Here is a 20624-nt window from a genome sequence, read left to right on the forward strand (position 1 = left end):
AAAGGCACACAGTTCTCCTGAACGATGCCTGGAAAAATCAACAGGAAACCTGATCAGTGAATCTTGTTTCCCTCACAGCTGGAGGTAGCGTCAAAGAAAAGTGTGGGAGAGATAAAAAATGATTGTCAAAAATGAGAGGACACACTCTCAAGATTAGAGGCGAAGAATATGATGATGTATTTTGGAAGAAATTAACCCTAATTATCTTTTTTTATAAAGTTGTCCCCCGTCTGAGATCTCAGCGAACGAGAGGTTACGAGAGCGGAGTCCATGATGTAATAATGGCTTCACTTCTACTGCAGCAGCAAAGAACGCCCTGCTTCTTTCTTTATACATGCCCCTTGTAGGTGGAGACTTTCTTGATTAATGACGTGGGGTGACAAACCCTGATGCTTGACCAATTGCAGCAGAGTGGGTGTGGTTATGGGGAAAACTGTGTATTCATTGGGCGGGGCTTCAGCACATTTTCTCATGTAAATATTTAAATGTAAATGGAATTTTGTACAAACAGACACATACCGATGAGTACAATAGAGATACAAGATCAATTTAAGACACACTTAAATATACCCCTTAGTTGCCCTTTAAAGGAGCTGGTTTTACTTTTATTATTTTTTGGCATAATCAAGATTCTTGGCGCAGCTCGGCTCCAAATAAATTACATTTAAAAAAAATCATATTCGGTCATGATTATTCACCAAAAGTCTACAAAGACAATACGAAAAGATATCTCAGAATTGATGTCAGCTTCACAGAATATATTCCCAGGACAGCCGCGGGTTCAGTTCCAAAATGGTGAACTCCAAATCTACAAAACCCCAGAAGAGGCATTTCATGCCCAATGGCGCCTGACCCAGGAGATACACACAGAGGAGAGGTCCTGATGACTTGTCATTAACCTCCCGAAGTCTTGGAAAAACAGAGAAATGCAACAGCTCTGACAATGTTTAGGAAAAAAAAAAACAAAGGACTAGAGATGCCATGGGATATCTTTATACGTTTTATATATATTTTTATATAAGTTCTTATGTTCATAATGTATAAGACCAAACACAAGAGGCCAGGAACGCTTAGACTAGACTTTTTCCTTTATACTTGAATATAAATGTTATTTTATTCATGTTATCGTTTTAAGAAATACACTTTTAATTTTAATAATTTATTTTTAAGATTTAACTGGAACATTTTCCAAGACTCTGTAATAATATTTGATTTTAAAAGTCAAATTGACTTGAGATAAATCATTATTCTTTCAGTTATCAACACCATGGTACTTCAAAACTGTAGTATCCTCTCAAGATATCCATCTGGTCCAGGCTCTTTCCTGTCCTCTCATCCCAGTGGGACGAGGCTAGGAAACTTCCAAACGTGAATGTGACAGCATTTCTTCGATCGCTTCTCTGTGATTCTGTTATTTGAGCTTTCATCGAATTACTGCAGGAGAAAACTATATCTATTGGATGATAAAGAACCTTCCCTTCGGGCTCGGCAGTTTTTAACCCCTAATCAGTCCATCTTGCTAACAATAGATAAGGTTTCCCGCTCAAGGCGAGAGTTGGATTAATGATTTCGATATTGACCCATAAATCTGTCACACCTTTTATTCGATAAAAAGGCTTGTTTGCTCTCTTCGCCGAAGCTTAGGATTTATCATTTGAGAATCATTTTTTAAACTTGAGAACCATATGTCCGCGCCGTCATGCTTCGGGCTACTCTATTCATTTCTGTCAGTTGGCCCAGCTAAATTTAATAGACCGTGGAAGCAGTGAGTTTCAGATGCCATAAGTCTGTCGACAAATCCAGACTTAATGGGTCTCCATAAATTCTACCTCTTGGTCAAATTTCTCACGGACTTGGTTTTATTACACCAATGAGCTGTGTCATTACACATGTTCGCTCCTCGAGCATCGGCCACGGTCATCAATAGCACTTTTGGTTTTCTAAAATCATAATTTGACATTCTTTTTGTCACTAATCCATCTAGAATTACAGCAAAAATGTTCTACAATGACCCGTATTCTGCCTTTGATAAAGTATAGTTTATTCTGAAAGTAAATATATCGGACTTCATGAAGTCATTTTAAACAAACTTAGCAGACAGTGTGATCCTTAAACTCCACCTTGAACTTTTATTCTCTGCATTTATTTTCAACCAGGAATAATGTGACCCTTCGAGCATGATGTTACGGATGGATTTGTTCATCTGGGGTGGGTGATATGAGCTCGCTGCAATTACAGGGTCGCTGAGTTAAGCCCTGAATCCAAAATAGGCGGAGAAATCAGACACTTAAACTTGAAACTCAAATTGCCTCTCATGCTCAACCAGATAGCAGTGTTCCACCATTGCCTAATGAATATTGAGTTTGTAATGGGATCCGAAACAGTATTGGCAATTGATTTATTGTAGATAAGTAAAAATTAAGTTTTCTTTCAAAGAAATTATATTATAAAATGGCTTCGGATTGTGAACAATCAATGCTACAGTTCAGGAGGTTGGAAACAGGAAGAGTTTAATTCTTGTTGAAGAACCCAGATACCTAATCCTCATCCAACAATTATTGTTTTGTCTTCTTTTGTGACACCTTCTACCATAGTCTGGGAGTCACCAACCATTCTGTGATATGTGTGATCTCTGACTGTATATTTGAAAGAATCTGGTAATTATCCTAAAACAATGTCTACATATTTCAGACTAACCTAGATTTGACATGTTTTTTGTGTCAAACTCAATTATGAACTAACCTGAGATATTTTATACAACACAAAATACAATCGAATTGCAAAATAACTTAACTTTTTTATACCCTTTTCTACGATGTAAGTAAGTAAGTTACAGTTATTTTTAAAGAGCCTTTCTAGACCTGGGTCACAAAGTGCTTAAACAATCAAAAGCAATACACAGTTAAAAATACCTATAGATTTTAAACTCTAAAAGGCCAAGACACATAAGACAAACACAGGAGCAGAAAAAAGAAAAAAGCCTGCAGAATGGAAAGGTCTTAAGATGTTTCTTGAAGGAGTCAGTAGATTCCATCAATTCATAGGGAGAAGAAGATTTGCCAAAGCTTAGGAGCAACAGCCTGGAAGGATTTTTCGCCTCCGGGCGCTTCCGGGCAGAGGCGAAGATTCTGATCCACAGACCTAAGAGTCTGAGCTGCGATGTAAAGCTGGATCAGATCACTGATGTAAGGAGGAGTCTGACCATGAATAGCTCTGAAAGTAAGAATCAGAATTTGATCCTGAAAGAAACTGGCAGCCAATCCAGAGTTTTAGGGATCGGGGAAATGTGAGTTCTTCTACTAGAGCGCTATGTATGTATATGTTTGGGTTGCTAGCTAAGAATAGGCACAGGTTTCCAGGATGCGGCCGAGATAAATAGTGCTCCCTTTTGCTTAGTGGTAACCAAACAGCTTTCACTTAACCCCTTCTGGTATATCAGGGTCAAGGTGACCCGGTGGCCCCGAAAACCAATGTGTTTGTGGTATCCCTTGTGTTGTCTCTGGGTCAAGATGAACAACCTCCACCACTGCTTATGTATTTCTTGAAGCCAAGGAGGTCGTTCACGAACACATTTGTTTTCAGGCCTACCATGAGCCAGCTACACTAAACTCTTAAATCTAAATGTTCTATTGTTGCATCTTTATTCTGTAAAATAGCTTCTTGGCAAAGGCATGCACTAGTATATACTAGTTATATATAAAAAAAGAACTGTAACACTTGGGGTCAATTAGTGATTGTTCACTTCAATTAATGTTCACAACAGGGCGACACAACACCATGAGGGCTGCCTGCTGGCTACTTATCTGCTCTTAATTTTGCTCATTAAAACATGTTAAAAATAACATCAATTATTACATTTCCCCATATACTGATTATACATGATTATAAAAGATGTATTGTATAATAATTTACTGTTCATCCATATGAATAAAAAGCTGTTTATTTTCTGCACATAGCAAACAAGTGAATTCATTAGTTAGTGGTACCAACAAACACCTTTAATTGGCGTGTAAATATGTGTTTAAGAGAAGATGAACTAAATCAATGGCATGTCTGTAACATTGACGGCGTGGGGAATCATTAGTTGCCAAGGATCCTTCCTGATAATGACAGCGAGTACAGTACCCGGTGCAGGATCTCCGAGGGAGCTGTATCACCGAAGCGCAGATGCATCACATGGCCTTGAGAGAAAAAAACAGCAATCTCCCCGGAGATCATCGTCGGAGGAGAGCAGAACAGAGATGCTTCCAGCAATATCCAGGAGAGCTAGAGCGAGGCGGGGGGAGGTGGATCAGCGTCTCTTAGCCTAATAATCTTAACAAGACTGATTTACTGCTGGCTACGGTGTATACAGGTCAAGCAGAGACAGAAGGACTGCAGACGGGAAAACCAGACAGTGGGATGTGATGAAATGCTAAGACGGGGACGGGGACGGGGGCGGGAGGGGGAGTTGTGACTAATGCCGCATCGCTGATTTCAATAGACAGATGTGTTCCTGCAGGTGTGTTAGGATTCCAGATTTCATGCTACATGTCATCAACAATTCCACCTCCAGCTAAATTTCCGCTGCGCAAAGTGAAAACACTGCAGTTTCTATTTCAGTTGCCGTCTTTTTTTTTTTCTTTTTTTTTTTCCTCCTGCAAAAGGAGGAATTCTCGTCGACGGAATGTTTCTGCAAGTGCGTCTGACAGAAAATGGGTTTTCATGGTGAGAATCAAGCACATAAGCTCAAACCAAGGTCAATATTTCACTTTTTTTCAACGTCAAAGATGCAGAACTGCTTTTCTTTTGGCTTCTTATGAATAAATAAAAACATTTTGCCGCTACTTCTAATGATAAACTCGGTTTTAATCCCTCTCGCTTGTTGGTTGTGTTCGACCTTGTCGAGTAGAAGTTTGAATGATTTGATTTTAAACCCTCAAATTATCCTTCACGCGTCATTTTTGTCCATATGGCCCAATTTCCTCTCTTGATCTGGCGGCCATTTTGTCTGTGTTCATTTATATTTAACAGTTTTGGTGAAAGTCTCTCTCTTTAACTGGACTTCCGTAAATCCAAATTACATTTTCTAAGTAGGTCATCACCGGGAACTGGAAAAGCACACGAGGGAGCGCAGACCTCTGCCAAGCTGCTCATCTCTATCGATTTTGATCAAATATTATTGTCTTTTGTTTTATCCGTAGAATTCACTTTTATAGCATATATATGTAAAATTACGCATAAGTAAGTTGTGAGTGGTGCCTGATGGAAACGAAACGATCACCCCGTCAATAACGTGATATACATATTTATAGAACTTATTTATGGGATTATAGAAATATAATAAACCGATCTGTTCATATGCGGAGGAATGTGTCGTCACATTCTTCACACGCCTTCAATTCTCAGTCTGCTGACAGGTGCAGCATCTATTGATAGTAAACGTTCATATTCATTGAAGTGTTTCTTTTAACCTTGAGAGGGTTGATGGAGGTTTCTAAGTGACATTCGGAGGAATTTTGTCAGTTTTAAAGCTCCCTGCTTGCTCTGGCTGTGACTCTCATTAGGGTTTGATCGACAGCGTTTTACTCTTTCAACGTTGTATAATCAGCAACTGATGAGTTTATTTAAACCAGGAATAATTTTTTTCCACCATAAAGATGATTTCTACGGTTTATCTTTTGACGTCAGTGTGATTCATTCACCAACATCCGCTCACTGTAAGTAGGTTCACACATTGATGCTTCAACATTTACAGACATTTACACGAGTCGACTCCAAAAGAAAGACCCCCCCCCCCACACACACACTCTGGACAGAAAACTGCATAATACATTACTTCTTCATTTTTTTTTTATTTTACATTTTTACATTTGTTATTACATATTTATGTTATTGAATTGATGTTCTTGATTTATTTTTATTTGATCACATTTCTTTTTCATTTATTTAACTATTTTGAATAATAAATTAACATTTTTTTCTTTTAATTTTATTCATGTATGGTTTTTACTTAGTATTTTAGATATTAGCTGGCTTTCTATTCTTCTTTTATTTAATTTCTATTCTTGATTTATTTCATTTCAATATATATTCTTTATTCAATTTATTTATATTCATTTTTCTATTTTAATTTCTATTTGATTTGATTTATGTGCCTATTTTTAATGATAATGCTATATTTTATATTCTATTTCATTTATTTATGTACAGTTTTAATATTAGCTGGCCATTTCTATTCTGGTTTTATTTAATTTCTATTCTTGATTTATTTCATTTCTATTATTTTCTTATTTTATTTCCATTTTTTATATATATGTATTTGATTTATGTACCTATTTTGAATAATAATTTTCAATTTTTAAATCTATTTCATGTAATTCATGTATGATTTTAAATTCATATTTTTTAATATTAGCTAGCCATTTTTTTATATCGAACTCTATTTTCATTTAATTTATATTTTGTTCATCGACTTTGGAATAATATCTTGGTTTTTTTCGTGCAACAATTTTTCAATATCCGATTCTGAAGTCATATTATTTGTCATTTTTCAAAACTTCCGTCATCAGTCCATATGCTGTATAGTTAAACTTTACTTTGCACAGATTTGTTTTCAAAATGCAAGTGTTTCAGCAGTATCATAGCTTTAAAACAAATCCATTATTAAAACCAATATTAGTTTGAAATCCCATCAAAAAATATCAAAATAGACATGAAAGATGTTTCAGTTAATTGGTCCTCTCTTTTACTTCTCTATTCCAATAACACCACAAAATACTCTAAAATGTAAAAAAAAAAAGTGAAGGAGATATCAGCCAATGGAGTAAATAAAACAACGTTCCCAGTGAGAGCCCATTATCAAGAACACAAGAGTGCTCAAGTTGAACAAGGATGAGGCCGGGGCTGCAATTTGGCCTCAAGTGTTTCTGTATCCTTCGCTCAAAAGATTCAGGTCCAAAAAAGTCAGTCATAACCACAACTCAAAACACTCAAACAAGCTCAGAGTAACAAGGGCTTCTGATACGCTATCAAAGAAAATTGTCGGCTCCAGCGCTCGGAAATTGTGGAGAAATATTTTTGGTCCATAGACGGTGGTGTCTCTTCTCGTTTGCCTCCTGCGTCTCATATCTCACGAGTGTTCTTCCCCAGAGGAGAAAAGAGTGATTTAAGAATCAAAATAATCATTTTTTTGTTTAACTTCCCATTCAGTCAGGAGAGGATTCAGAAAATAGAGGTTTGTGTTTTAAATTATAGTGGCTGCACCGTTTCAATTCAGTTAAAGAATAAGTGCTTTTTTAAATGGTGGTTCACGATTGTAACTGTCTAGCCCTATTATGTTGCTACAACATTTTTTTTTTCTATGTTTATATTTTCACAATCCTCTAATTTGACGTCAGTGTTTTTGTGTAATTTAATTTATTTTTTGTTTCTTTCTTTCTAAAGAAAACAGTGTCATCGTTTGATCGATTTATATTGTTTTATTAATGAATAAATATGAAAGCAGAATGGATTTTTCTTCCAGGAAATTGCCTAAACATGCCCCATTTGTTATTTCAAATTTCTAGAATGTGGTTATTTTAAAGATATTGCAGTATTTGTGTGTTTTTTCAATAACATTTTCACTAAAAAAATATACATACTTATATATATATATATATACAGTATATATATATATATATATATATATATATATATATATATATATATATATATATACTGTATATTCTTGTAATTTTACATGTTATTTTGTGTCGTCATTTAAGTTATGTATCCCAGCTACATGGGGTAACATGCAGGGATCATCACACGGATTACTGCAAATGCAATTGGGATAGAGCGGGACTCAAACTGCCAACCCTCCTACCAGTTGAGCCACTAGTTTCATTACCCAATATGTTTTAAGGCCAGAGTTGCCTTAAACCGGAATCTAACCTGTGACCTTTTTATTGTGAGACACTAACACAATTAGACAACTAATATTTCAAGTCATACTTTGAATTAGATAATCACGTATTGATGCTTTCAGTGAAAATATCATGTTTGCAATGGAATCTTTATAAATATTCCTTCATACCGGCGTCTTACTTACAAAGCTGATCGTTAAAAGAGGTTCTCTGGGACTTCCAGAGATTTCAGCCAAAGATAAATTGGCTCCATGAGAACTCATGCATGTCAAGCAGCTGCTTGAATTCAGAATTATTCAATATTTTACATTTCCTGCGTCTGTAAACTCTCTTGAAATATTTATGCAGTAAAGTTGTATTTTTTACTGAAGTGCATTAGTGTCTTTGGTAGGTAGAGCTTTTGTTTTCAGAGACATTTCTTAAAATTCACAGTGTTGTTTAAGATCGGTGTCGAGATTCTTACGATTTAAGATTGATACACTTTTAACAAATACTGTATTTTAAAGGGCCTGTAGGGTTTTAAGGGAAGAAAATATGTTTGGTTTTCAATGTATTTCATTATAATCTCCCTTAAAAATTGCAGAAATTAAAGGTTACAGATTAATCTTGATAAGAATCAGGCAAAGTACGGCCCTTTTAATGAATTGATGTGGCCGTTGTTCATATTTTTTTTGCTCTTAATTTACTATCCTGACTAGATACATTTTAGATATTCCTTGTTCAAGTTATTTGGTGTATGACTACGTTGTTTCTTTTTGTCCTCTTCTTTTGTCCTTTTTGTGATATTTTGTTGTACCTTGAAATAAATATAAAACTTTTTCTTCATGCAATAATATGTTGTACAATTATTACATTTTTTTTCCCTTTTTTAAAATTATGGCATAATTACACTTTTCTAAAAAAACGAACTACAGTTTATATAATTATATGTTTTTTATTTTCTATTTTTTTTTTAATTATCCCACCATATTAAGTCCATTTATCTTCTGTCTGGGTTTTTTTTTTCCAATGCTTGACGGCCCCTTATAGCAGTCACTGTATTTGGTTTGGCCACTTAAGAAATCGCATTTCCCACTCCTGCTCTAGATTGTCTCTAGACCTGTGTGTGTGAGAGTGTGTGTGTCCGTGAGAGTGTGTGTGCGCCTGTGATGGACTGGCGATCTGTCCTCCACCTCTCTCCTCGCCGGGATCAGCCTATTAAGGTTATAAGCAGAAGTTAATGGCTGAATGCTTGTAAGTCCTTTACAGTTGGACAGGAAACAATTATAGGATAATGGACGTGCTTGTTGTTTTTAAAGCCAACATAGATCACAGCAATAACGTCCACGGGCATTTTTCATCACCATTAATTGACGGGAATACCTGAAAAGGCCATCCGTCTGTTGTGTTTTGCGCTCGGCTCAGCAGAAATGGGATCGGACAGAAGTGTAAACGAGTCGGGCGGCGGCTTTACGGTCCTCATGATTGTGTGTCTGTCTCCAGCTGGAACCACGTACATCTTCGGGAAAGGAGGCGCCCTCATCACTTTTACCTGGGCCCCGAACGAGCGGCCGAGCACCCGGGCCGACAGATTGGCCGTGGGCTTCAGCAGTCAGCAGAAGGAAGCCATCCTGGTGCGCGTGGAGAGCACACACGGCCTCGGAGACTATCTTCAGCTGCACATAGTGAGTCCAGATGTATTTGTTTGTTATTATTTGAAGCTGGTTACTGAGTCATGTATTACACACAATATGCTGGGATAGCAATTTTACCAAATTGATTACTCACAAAAAGGTCATATTCAATTTGAAACAATGCCTTAAAAAAGTCTAAATCACGTTAAACTATCAATCAAGATCTACTAATCTTACATCTTACTAATTATAACTGTCTTAAAGGTGTTTTATTTTCCGCTTGTGACTAATCACGCTTGTCTAGGAGTAACACAAACACCTTTTTCAGAGACAAAACGTCTTCATTCCTTATAAATAATGCTTTGACACAAACATGCTCACACAAAAAGCTAGGAGACACACGCATACAGCACACTGTCGTCTGCATACAATGAAATATACATAGATGCAATTACAGAAACTCTTCTGCTCATAAGTGTTTTTGTTAATGTTTTTTGCAGGTAATGCTATTGTATTTTTCCTTTTTTCTTCCTGAACGTCTGCCCCTGAATATAATCCTGACATTTAACCAGTCCAGGTTACAAAAATTGTTGGGGAAACCTGCTTTAAAGACTTTTCTGATCAAATAAAACCTTGCGATATGTAGCATTTCATTAAGATACATTTGACTCTTCACTATTTAAAAGCACTTGTGTCTCCAATGAGTCTCCACTAATCCTTAAATTACCTTTGAAAATCTTTGTACCATAAAACAACAAAACGTTATGTCTGGTTTAAGGTTAACGTCATTTGTGTTCTCCGAAACTTTTTGAGCCTTAGGGTTTCTGTTTGCCTTTGTAATGGGTTCAGACTCTATTATAAAGAGGTGACAAAGCAATTCAAATTCAAATCAATGTTATGTTGTTTATCATTGACTGAATTGTCTGAAACTGACCAGGTTAATTCAGGACAATGTGAGTTTTGATTGAAGATAAAGTGGAAGCCTTTATTAACAGACTTTACGAAGGTATTTTCTTTTATCAATCGATCCACCGTTTACTGATTTTCTTCTTTCTAGTACTTCGCTATGAAAAGGGCCTTGTGGTGTCAGGAGTAGGATTGTCTTCTGTTTAATTCATGATAATTAAAATGTGAATTAAAAGGGAATTTAAACAATAAATAGTTTGCTATGAGCGAAACATTGAATTTAATTAAAAAATATATTATAATAATTACAATAATACTCGTGTAATTTTCTATAATTTACCAATAAAATCTGTTTTGATTTCTATTGGCATCCATATGTGTATCACAAGGATCTATTTGATCTGTAAAAATAACAAAACAATATGCAACATGAGAGAATATGAATATTTACTTTCATCATTATCAAAGCAGCATGTGGATCCTTGCAAACATTTTGAAAACTGGGACACTGTGACGTGAAATGGCTGCAAACTTTTCCGAGAGTAAACGAGTTCACTCGCTCTGCAAAGACAAGATAACTCATCCTCGTGATGATAATGCAGGAAGAAAGCAACTCAGCGAGTCACATTAACGAGTTGTTTCTCTCTGTTTCCATGTTAGCAGGAAGTGACTTTTAACCTGTTTTAAATATGTGTCATATTCACTCGTAATATACTGTAACATCTACAAAACTACTGCATCAAAACTGCGCTGCCACAGCTTTAAAGGTCGAACACCTGTTATAATTCCTGAGCACATGACCAGCCCTTCTGTGTGATTCACGAGATAAACACTCGTGTCTTAAAATTCCGGGATAAACAACAGTTTAGAGTCAATGGGAGCAGATTCCTGGTGATAAACACTTGCGCCTGCTGACGGAACAGTGTCTTCCTCGGCAGCTGCCAGCGACTGGCTTTTCTACAGGGAAATCAGCTTTTTAGCACGAAGCCACGAGACAGATGTGCAACAGTGAAAACCTGAGGGGGGATCTGTCAAACGCTTGAGACCGGTCTAATAATTAAAATCACACCTGTTGTCAAAGCACCAGACAAGAATATTAAGCAACGTTAGGCTTAGTTTTTTTCAATTGTTTATCGGAAACTTGCTTATCTGTCTAATCCTATTGAAAAGACTAATTAATAGGAAGTAAAAATAAAAAAGCGATAGAGATAACTTACTTAATACATTTTTTTTAATCTTTAAAACAGAAAATACTGATTTATAGTTACATCCATTATAAGAAAAGCCATTTAAATAACTAAGGAAAGCATTTATGTTAATACTTTATGGTGTATTCAATGTTTCAATTATATAGAGATTGAAATGCATGGTCTAATTTTCATTTTAAATGACCACAATAAATTATACTAATAATTATGTTTCAAAATGAAGTGCTGGGTTAAAGAAACATTGTTTAGGTTGGTTAGGTGAGTTCAAATAGTGAGTTTAAATAAGCTGCATTTTGAATTTAAAATGGCCCCTGTACATAGAGGGGAAGGTACGAGAAAGGGACGGATTGCAGTTGAGTTTGATTGACATTTGACTTTCGTCATCATTTGGTAGTTTTTCTACAGTATCATGTGCTTTAAATGTGACTAATATGTTTCATTTTTGTGTTAAAATAAAGGTATTTTGTTAATTTTAAGCAATAAAGTACAATGTAATGAACAAACCAAAAGTCCCGGAGGCAAATGTGTTAGAGTTATCCCTTGCGTTGAGATAACACAAGGGTTAAGTAGGCAATCGTTGTTACATAATTAAATGATATACATTATTATTATCTGGGGACGAACGATCAGTAGATCTGTACATTTTCTTTAATACTAGAACATCTCTGAATAGAGAACATCAACCAATAAAATGACACATTTATAAGCAGATTCCTTTTTGTATGTACTTCATTCAGACTTTTAAGTATTTTTAAAGCAGCCCTGGGGAAAATTCCGCTATCACAGATGTATCCTGCCAGGCCCAGAGTCACATGCTTGGATTGCCCACACACTAAAGCAGGATTAGCTTTCTATGATACATCCATCCATCCATCCATTTTCCTCAGCTCATTTCCAGAGTTTCAGGGTCGCTGGGCCTGGAGCTAATCCAAGCTACTGTACGATGCCCTGGGCAGGTCGTCAGCTCATCACATATAGACAGACCATAGTAGTTTTTGTAGGAAACTTTCATCGGGAGGAGGAGAACCTAAAGAAGCATATGTGACTTAGGAAAAACGAATGTGAAGAAGAACCCGACAAGGGTTATTTGGTTTTGTTAGGCTTTCTGAATAACAATACATGTTTTTAAGTTAAGGCACCCCTGCAATGCTAATCTAAAGCATCGGAATGATGCTTTTTAAAATTCTGTACAAGTGCAAACTTTTGTTTTAAAACATATTTATCTTAGTGTTGGATTATTTGTCTGACAATTTTTCTTCCATACATTAACAAACTAAACCTATTATCAGGTCAAATCAGGACATTTGATGTCATTGGTCGTTAGGTGGATCTTCCTGCATTTGCAGGAAGTGTCACTTCTCAGTGAAATCCAGGAAATATTTATAAAATTCAATAAAATATAGGTGTTACAATATGCACAGCATATGACACTTGTCATTCTTGGCAACGGAGGGCCTGACACAAACACTGCTGATCGAGTGGAAAGTTTTTTTTTCTGCCAAGATCAAGAATCCTGACGGATTGCATATGTTGACAGCTTACAACAACCCAGAAAAACAGAAACAGTGAGTAGGTGCTGCCTTACATGCCCTTTTTTCGTTGAGAACAGTCATTTTCTATTGTGTTTTATGTGCATTGAATGACAGCTGGATGTTTTTCTTAGGTGTTTTTTCAATTGTACATCACATACTTTATGTCTCCTTTGAGCACGGCCAGACAGATCATTACTTTCTACATTTCTGGGTACATTGCAAAAGAATATCGCTGTCACGTTGTGATTCTCAGAGTCATGTCGTCTATAAATTATGCAACACCAGAGGCAATACTATAAATACTACAATAAATATGTGGTACGTATCGTTTTGTATCGTACATCGTACACCTGATTTAAGGCATCGAAATATTGCTTTTTAAAGTTTTGTACAAGTGAAAACTTTTGTTTTAAACACATTTATCTTTGTGTTGCATTATTTGTGTGACAGTGACTGAGGACGAGAGGATACAGTGAACTCCAGCAGCTTTTAAAGCTGATGTTTGGACATATTTTGGTTTAAAAAAAATGGAATAAATTACAACTTTGTTTTACAATAATTATAATAATATAAAAACTACAAATATATAGTTTTTCTTACAGCATCGCAATGTATCATATCGTTGCCCTGGTCTTGTGGTACATATCGTATTGTAACATACATCGTATTTTATTTTATTTTATTATCGGATAATTTTTGTTTTAAACATATTTATCTTTGAGATACCTACCTATTGTATTGTACCGTACATTCTTGTTGAAATATCAAGCTTAATACCAGTGTAACTTGCGTTATGATTTACACAAGATATAACTTACCACAAAAGCACTTTTAAATATACTTTAGTTATTAAAAGGGAAGCTTATATCACCTTAGACCCTTATTTTCTATGTCCGTTTTTGTTTCACAATTTAGTCCCTTAATAATGGAGGTTGTCACCTATGGGTTTAACAATTTCCTTTGAATGTGTACCTTTGATCTTTCCAATTACCAAACAACAGTGGGCATGATCAAATTGACCGCTACAATTTATTATTTTTATTTTTTTCAAATCTCTTAAAATGCAGGTCTACAACTTTGAGGCATAGCGAAGCTTTAACAAAAGATTTTTAGAAATAAATACAACGTTTCAAAACAAACTAGGGAGACCATTAACAAAGCACTGCTGTTAGGTGTTCACACTTTTAATGAGTGACTGAATCATAACACAAAAATATCTGACTATTTCTTCTACAGCACATTGTTGATTTCAGGATGACGGCTACTCGTGCCTTATGTCGGCTGTGGGTGACAAATGACTCGACACCTATTTTTAGAGGTGTCACATCTGTGAACAAAATCAACGTTGACTGGTTCCATCTTTGTCTATTTATTTTTTACAAATATTAATAAGCCAGTATCTAGGAAGCCCCCCTTTTCCCTCTTCCAAACTTATCACAGTACTTATTCTAGTTATTAAAAGTTTCACAAATTTGAAAACTCTATGTTATGTTTTTTTTTATTTGTTGTAGTTTACTCAGCATAACAGTGGTGTAGAACCTGATAGTGATGGGTTGGTAGGGTTTCATTAAACAGCTGATTAAAGTTTCATGAAACAGTGTCCTCATTTTCAGAGGCCACTAGATGGTGCTGTGCACTCATTAATCTTTGTCTAAATATGTATATTTTTTAATTGACATTGCCGCCTTCTGAGCTCTGAAAATGACGACACCGTTTCATGAAACCTCATCAACACATGGAACTGGTTGACCATGTATTAGATGGTAAGACAAGCTGCCCAGTACAATGTTGAATTGATCAAAGCTCATCGTGGAGATTAAACTGAGCCAAAAGGTACATTTTCAGAACTATCCACCAACATTTTCCTCAATTTTGATCATAAATTATACTTCCTGGCTTTCTATCAGAGCAATCTAGTCATTCAATGCCAAAGCCAAATGTTCTTGAATATAGTTATTTTAATTTACAAAAAAATGAGTGTTTCCTTTGTAAAAGGCTCATATTATGGCAGCCTGACTAGTATGGGCTTATTTTGGGATTACAAACCCACTCGAGGCTGCTGAGTATACCTCATGATCGGCCTGGAAACCTCTTTACATCAATCTGCAAGGCAACAAAACATTTTCTAGGGAGACAGAAGAATTAGTCTGTGTGATCACGATCAACCCATAAAACAAATAATACATGAACGCATTAATTAAGGAAGAGTATTTATCACTTAGTTTTGTATGAATAAATACATTTCTGCAAATGCACTTGAACGCAGGAAATTAAAACATAAATGTCTGCTACAGACACACTACCAAGATATCTCTAGGAAATAAGTTTAAATAAATTATTAAAGTGGAGTAAGGATGAATAATGTTTTAAAAGGGACATGCTTCAATATTTATTTAGCAAAATAATTTAAGACTCCGAGGGTATTTTCTCCATCAGAGCTCAAGGGAACTATTTCTCCGGTGCTGAGTGCCCTCAGATTTAATGGCTTCTACCTTGACCTGCTCTGAAAATTGTCTGCTTTTTCAATATTTTGAGAATCAACAGAAGAAAAGGAGAGCTGTAAAAATGCATTCCTGCTAGTGCAGGTCTTTAATGTACAGACAAAAATGAGGTGATAGGGGAGCAATAAAAAGTGTTATGTGCACATTTAGGTTGATATGTGTAATTACATCAGATACTAAATGGATCTTTAATCATTTAAAAGGCCACTTTTTAAAAGACAAATAACACCATTATGATTTTTTTATTTTTTATTGCAAGTCGTTTAGAGGTTAGAGTAAAATGAAAGTATTTTTCTTCAGCTGGTTGTGTCCATAGTAACTTTTACTAATACTGTTGGGATGTTAGCGATGTTAGTGTTATCTCAGCGTGTGGTAATGTGTCGATCATTATATTTGTAATTTAAAAATGTAGAGACCAGACATGCATACAGACTATCTTGAATCAATAAAAGTTATTTTTGCATTTATAACTATACGTTTTTAATTCCAGTCAGTGAAGCTAGAGCGTTACCGAAGGAGCATCTAATTCCCAGGAGAGATTCTTTCTGCTCCAGAGCTGATATCCTTGTCAAAACAACCAGGTGGAGACTTAACAGATACGAGAGACTTTCACTTTCATATAAAATAGATGTTCGCCTACGTCTCCCGGGATGGCCCGGGTATGACTGCGTAAAGCAAAGGAATGTTTTGATGACACTGGCAGAATAGCACAGCTTGGGAAGCTTTAATTAATGCAGAGGAATTTAATATGTATTCTGATAAATACTTTGGGGGGGGGGGGATTTTTAATGGAAAAATCAAGTTCATCATCGACTTTCTAACTATATTCAATATACATCACAGTGATTTCCATCTGCCATTTCAATGCGTCTCATCCTGCCAAGCTGATTTTGCTGGCTTTGATGAAGGAATTCAAAGAATTAAAAGTTGAAAATTAAATCTCTTTACTTGCTCCCCTTGTAGTAGAACTAAAGGCCTATAATGGAAGAGTACTAGTTTGCATCCTTACCTTATGTCTAAGCAACCTCAATTGTCTCCTTTTCCTGCACATAAGAGGTGTCTAACTCAACTTGTTTACAATTTAAATTAATCACCACCTTAAAGTGGTAGTTCACCCAAAATTCAAACGCATTTTCTACTTACCCTCATGTCTACTAAGGGTTAGGATTATTTTCGTAGTAATCTATTCCCTTTTAGAGTTATAGACGAACATGTATTTTCATTTTAATGTAGCGACAGATGCTAGGTTGTCTTTTTTCAGTTCATCTTCATCCAAAATGACACTTAAAAACATCCAATTACCTCCGTGGCGCTCGTCTGTGACGTCCATATCCTATTCAAGTATCAACATGAGGATTTGTTCCAAAGAAAAGGAAATATTTCTGTATATTTTAGGTTTGTTTGTAGCCGAAGTTATCAGTCTCTCAGTTCCTGCCTTACATCTTTTCTCATTGAAACACTTTGCAAGGCGGCTAGCCTATCGGCATCCGCTACAAACTAGCTTTAAATGTTGACTTGTTTAATTTTTTCAGGCATTCCTCTTGTCGAGGCTTCAATACAAGATGGACGTAACAGACGAGCAGTATGGAAGGATATGGATGTTTTTAAGTATGTGATTTTTGGACAAAAGTCCTAGCAGCTAGCCTAGCAACAACCGCTAAAAACAAGCTTCAAATATAGACTGCTTTGTTCTTTTTTTGGAACAATTCCTCCTGTCGAGGCTTCAGCACAAGATGAACGTTACAGACGAGCACAACAGAGATGTTTTTCAAGTGCATTATGGGTGCATTATGGGTGCTTTATACCAGGCCAAGCATAAACAAATGATCAAATAAATTGATATTCTGAGCCTTAAGTGAGACTGATTTAATGCAATCTTGTCAACGTTTAGAACGATGCTGAAGACAGGTCTCCAACTCACTTGTGCAGAAGTACTCCACTTCAACAACCCGTCAAAATCCAGAAATAATGAAAGCAATTATAGTTTTTTTTCTCCCACTCACCTCTATACTGGTTTCGTTCTCAGTCATCATGACACGTCTTCTGTTGAGCCAACGTGAGCGACAATGTGACTCACGTGGAGAATTTCCGTCGTCGTTGAAAGGTTTGATCCCATAAGGGCAAAGGCGACACGTGGAATTTAGCTTTTTGAAAGGCCTGTGATATTAAGACCTGTGCTTTTTAGAAGAGTATATTTAAAACCTTTGCTTAATATACTCTTAGTAATGATCTTAGAACAAGAAGGTCTACTCTGAGCAGTTTACACAATTTTACACAACAATGTGGGGGACCCTATGTTGTGTTATCTCCACTTACCACATCTGGTACCATTCTATTTTTAAAAATAACAAATTCACAGACACTTCCTTATAAATGATCTATACATTTTATATGAAGTCTACATGTTGGTGCTTTAACTTGCTGTCTTGATCCTGAATACAATGTCATTTGACTATGTTCTACAATCTTTTACAGCACTTACTATCTAGAGTTTTAAATCGCCCTTTAATTTTATCTTATCGGCATCTGCTCCTACTTCTGCGTCAGAAGTAGGATTCAGTTCATGTGTGAGTTGTTGCTAATTTTAAATTTTTGCCAAACCATCTATTAAGTTTCACATCACATTTTTATTGTTAATTTTCATTTTCAAAGTGATTATATTTTTTTTCAATTACATTCATGTATGTATAGTATAGTACACTATAACTTTAATTGGAAGGCTTTTGCCAATAGTAGTAAGTAAAAGGAGAAAATGAAACCTTCACTTTCTTTTCATTTTGATCAAATTTTATGATGTAAATTGAAGGAAGAAAAATGACTTCACTGGCAAATGCTTCTTTTTTTATTTCTTTTTTTTAATCTTCAGGGTTATATGTATGTTTTATATAATCTATATATATCTATAAATATGTAGTTTGTGTTAAATTAAGAAAATAATCGAACTACCATCAAACCTGTTTATCGGTCAATTCAGTTCATCCAAGCTCTATAAGATTTCTCCTGTCTGAGATATTTACCCTACTTGTGCAATAACGCTTGCTTTGCGAGCCTCAGAGGACCAGCAGCCTTTTATTTCAATAAAACACTAAGCCAAACAATCTTTCCATCTTACTGCTGGGAGACATAGGGGTTTGATGATCTGCACAAGGATGAATGCAAGCCTGCAACATTTTTGAGACTGCACGGAAGCGCCGAGCAAGAATCACAGAAGGATTTGCAAATATATGAAATGCTTGTTATTTTAAGACGTAATCACAGAAATGGGATTTGTCATTCATGAGTCTGACATCATTGAATGTCATGGCTGACATAAATGTCAAGAACCATTTGCATATACTTAAGTCATTCCTAGCAAAAAAAAGATCAAATATACATACATGCTTGTATATTCATGTGGGTTTATTTAGTGGTTCACTCATAGTAGCTAATATAATATATATACAATATATGCAAAATAAAATGGAATCAGATCAAAGGATGTGAGTTGAATTAGCCGAAACGATTTTATTTAACATTGATTTACTTAAGAGTTGTTAAAATATTACATTATATATATATTTATTTTTCAAGTCCAACATTGAAAACATATCATTGCTAGTTGAACTAGATGTAAACATGTATATACTGTATATAAATAATGAAAATTATGTAAAATAAGTACAAAATAAAATTTGCTGTCAAAATCATGAATATAGTTTTACGCTGACCTCATAAAATTGTATTTATATTACTCACTATGTGTTTATTCTAATTTAAAGTTTCTCTGTTTTAGGAATTTTATCAATCAAAAAAATATTTGTTTAAATAAAAAAAGTGTCTTTAAATAACATTATCAAGTGTTTTATCTATAGTTAGTTTACTATTTATATTTAAATGGAATGTATATCCAATTTTATCTATAATAAAACGATAATTTGAGGCTTATTTGTGTAGTTTACATATACATCTTATTTTGCTGCGTTTTTTTTTTATTCTACTTGTTGGATAACTGTTTTATTCGCAGATTTCAATATATATGATAACAAAGTTATCTGAAAACGCTTTGCAGTTTAAGTAGGACTTTATTTAAGAAAAGAAAAGTAAATCAACGATGAGTGAATCACAGTGAAAGTGGCTATTGAAAACTTGAGCAGAACCAGACTCAGTGTTGACAGCCTGTGACCGGCTGGGAGGGGGGCTGAAGTAGAAAGATGGATTGAAAAAAAAATGTAAGTGGGGGATGAAGTGAGAGAAAAGAGGAGAGTATAGAGCAGGGATTGAATCTCTCAAGAGTATAACAATAGCAGTTAATTTCCTTCTCTCGGCTAATGCAATGAGATAATTGTAAAAATCTATAATGAGATCATTCATTCATTTTTTTGTAAAAAACGATGTTGGAAACGTGTGTTTTCCTCATCTTGCCTCAAACAGACAGCGACCTCACCGAGGTTAGACCGGGTCATGGACCACACACACGGTCTGCTCACTTGTTAGTGCCACCCAAAGGCTGACTGGGGTATCAGCTCTGACCTTTGAGGCAGGTTGGCAGGAGCAAGGAGGCTGACAGGGAGATAAGCTGGTCGACCAAAGGAGAGACAGCAGGGTCCTGTCAAGAGCGATGTGCATCAGCTAACCTGAGCTGGCTTCCGCTGAGCAAAACAGCGCCGGGAACCCAACAGAAAGAGCCGGACATACTGCAGATGTCACAGAACATCTCCTCTCACTGCTTGAACCAGAAAACAATCACGCCGCTCCATCGCTCGTGACCACTCGTGACAATTTGTTTCCCTTTCACTTTCAGGACGAAGGGAAAATCGGCGTTATCTTCAACGTGGGAACTGACGACATCTCAATCGATGAACCGGCTGTCATGGTCAATGATGGCAAGTACCACGTAGTTCGCTTCACACGCAGTGGCGGCAACGCCACCCTCCAGGTGGACAACCATCCCGTAATAGAGCGCTACCCTCCAGGTAAGACCACGGATGAACGAGTTTGT

General features: G+C 35.8%; 1 protein-coding gene across 5 annotated transcripts in view; it reads left to right on the top strand.

The window, feature by feature from the left end:
- The window catches only part of nrxn2a (neurexin 2a), a 185836-nt gene that overhangs the window by 153328 nt on the left and 11884 nt on the right, over positions 1–20624 (top strand). For all 5 annotated transcript variants that reach the window (XM_087807851.1, XM_087807853.1, XM_087807854.1 and 2 more), the window contains 2 exons: positions 9369–9550; positions 20427–20598. In XM_087807851.1, coding sequence (XP_087663977.1) covers positions 9369–9550; positions 20427–20598 — 354 coding nt within the window. The remainder of the gene's footprint in view (positions 1–9368; positions 9551–20426; positions 20599–20624) is intronic.

This window comes from Callionymus lyra, chromosome 14, assembly GCF_982586985.1.
Source record: "Callionymus lyra chromosome 14, fCalLyr1.hap1.1, whole genome shotgun sequence".
NCBI lineage: Eukaryota > Metazoa > Chordata > Actinopteri > Syngnathiformes > Callionymidae > Callionymus > Callionymus lyra.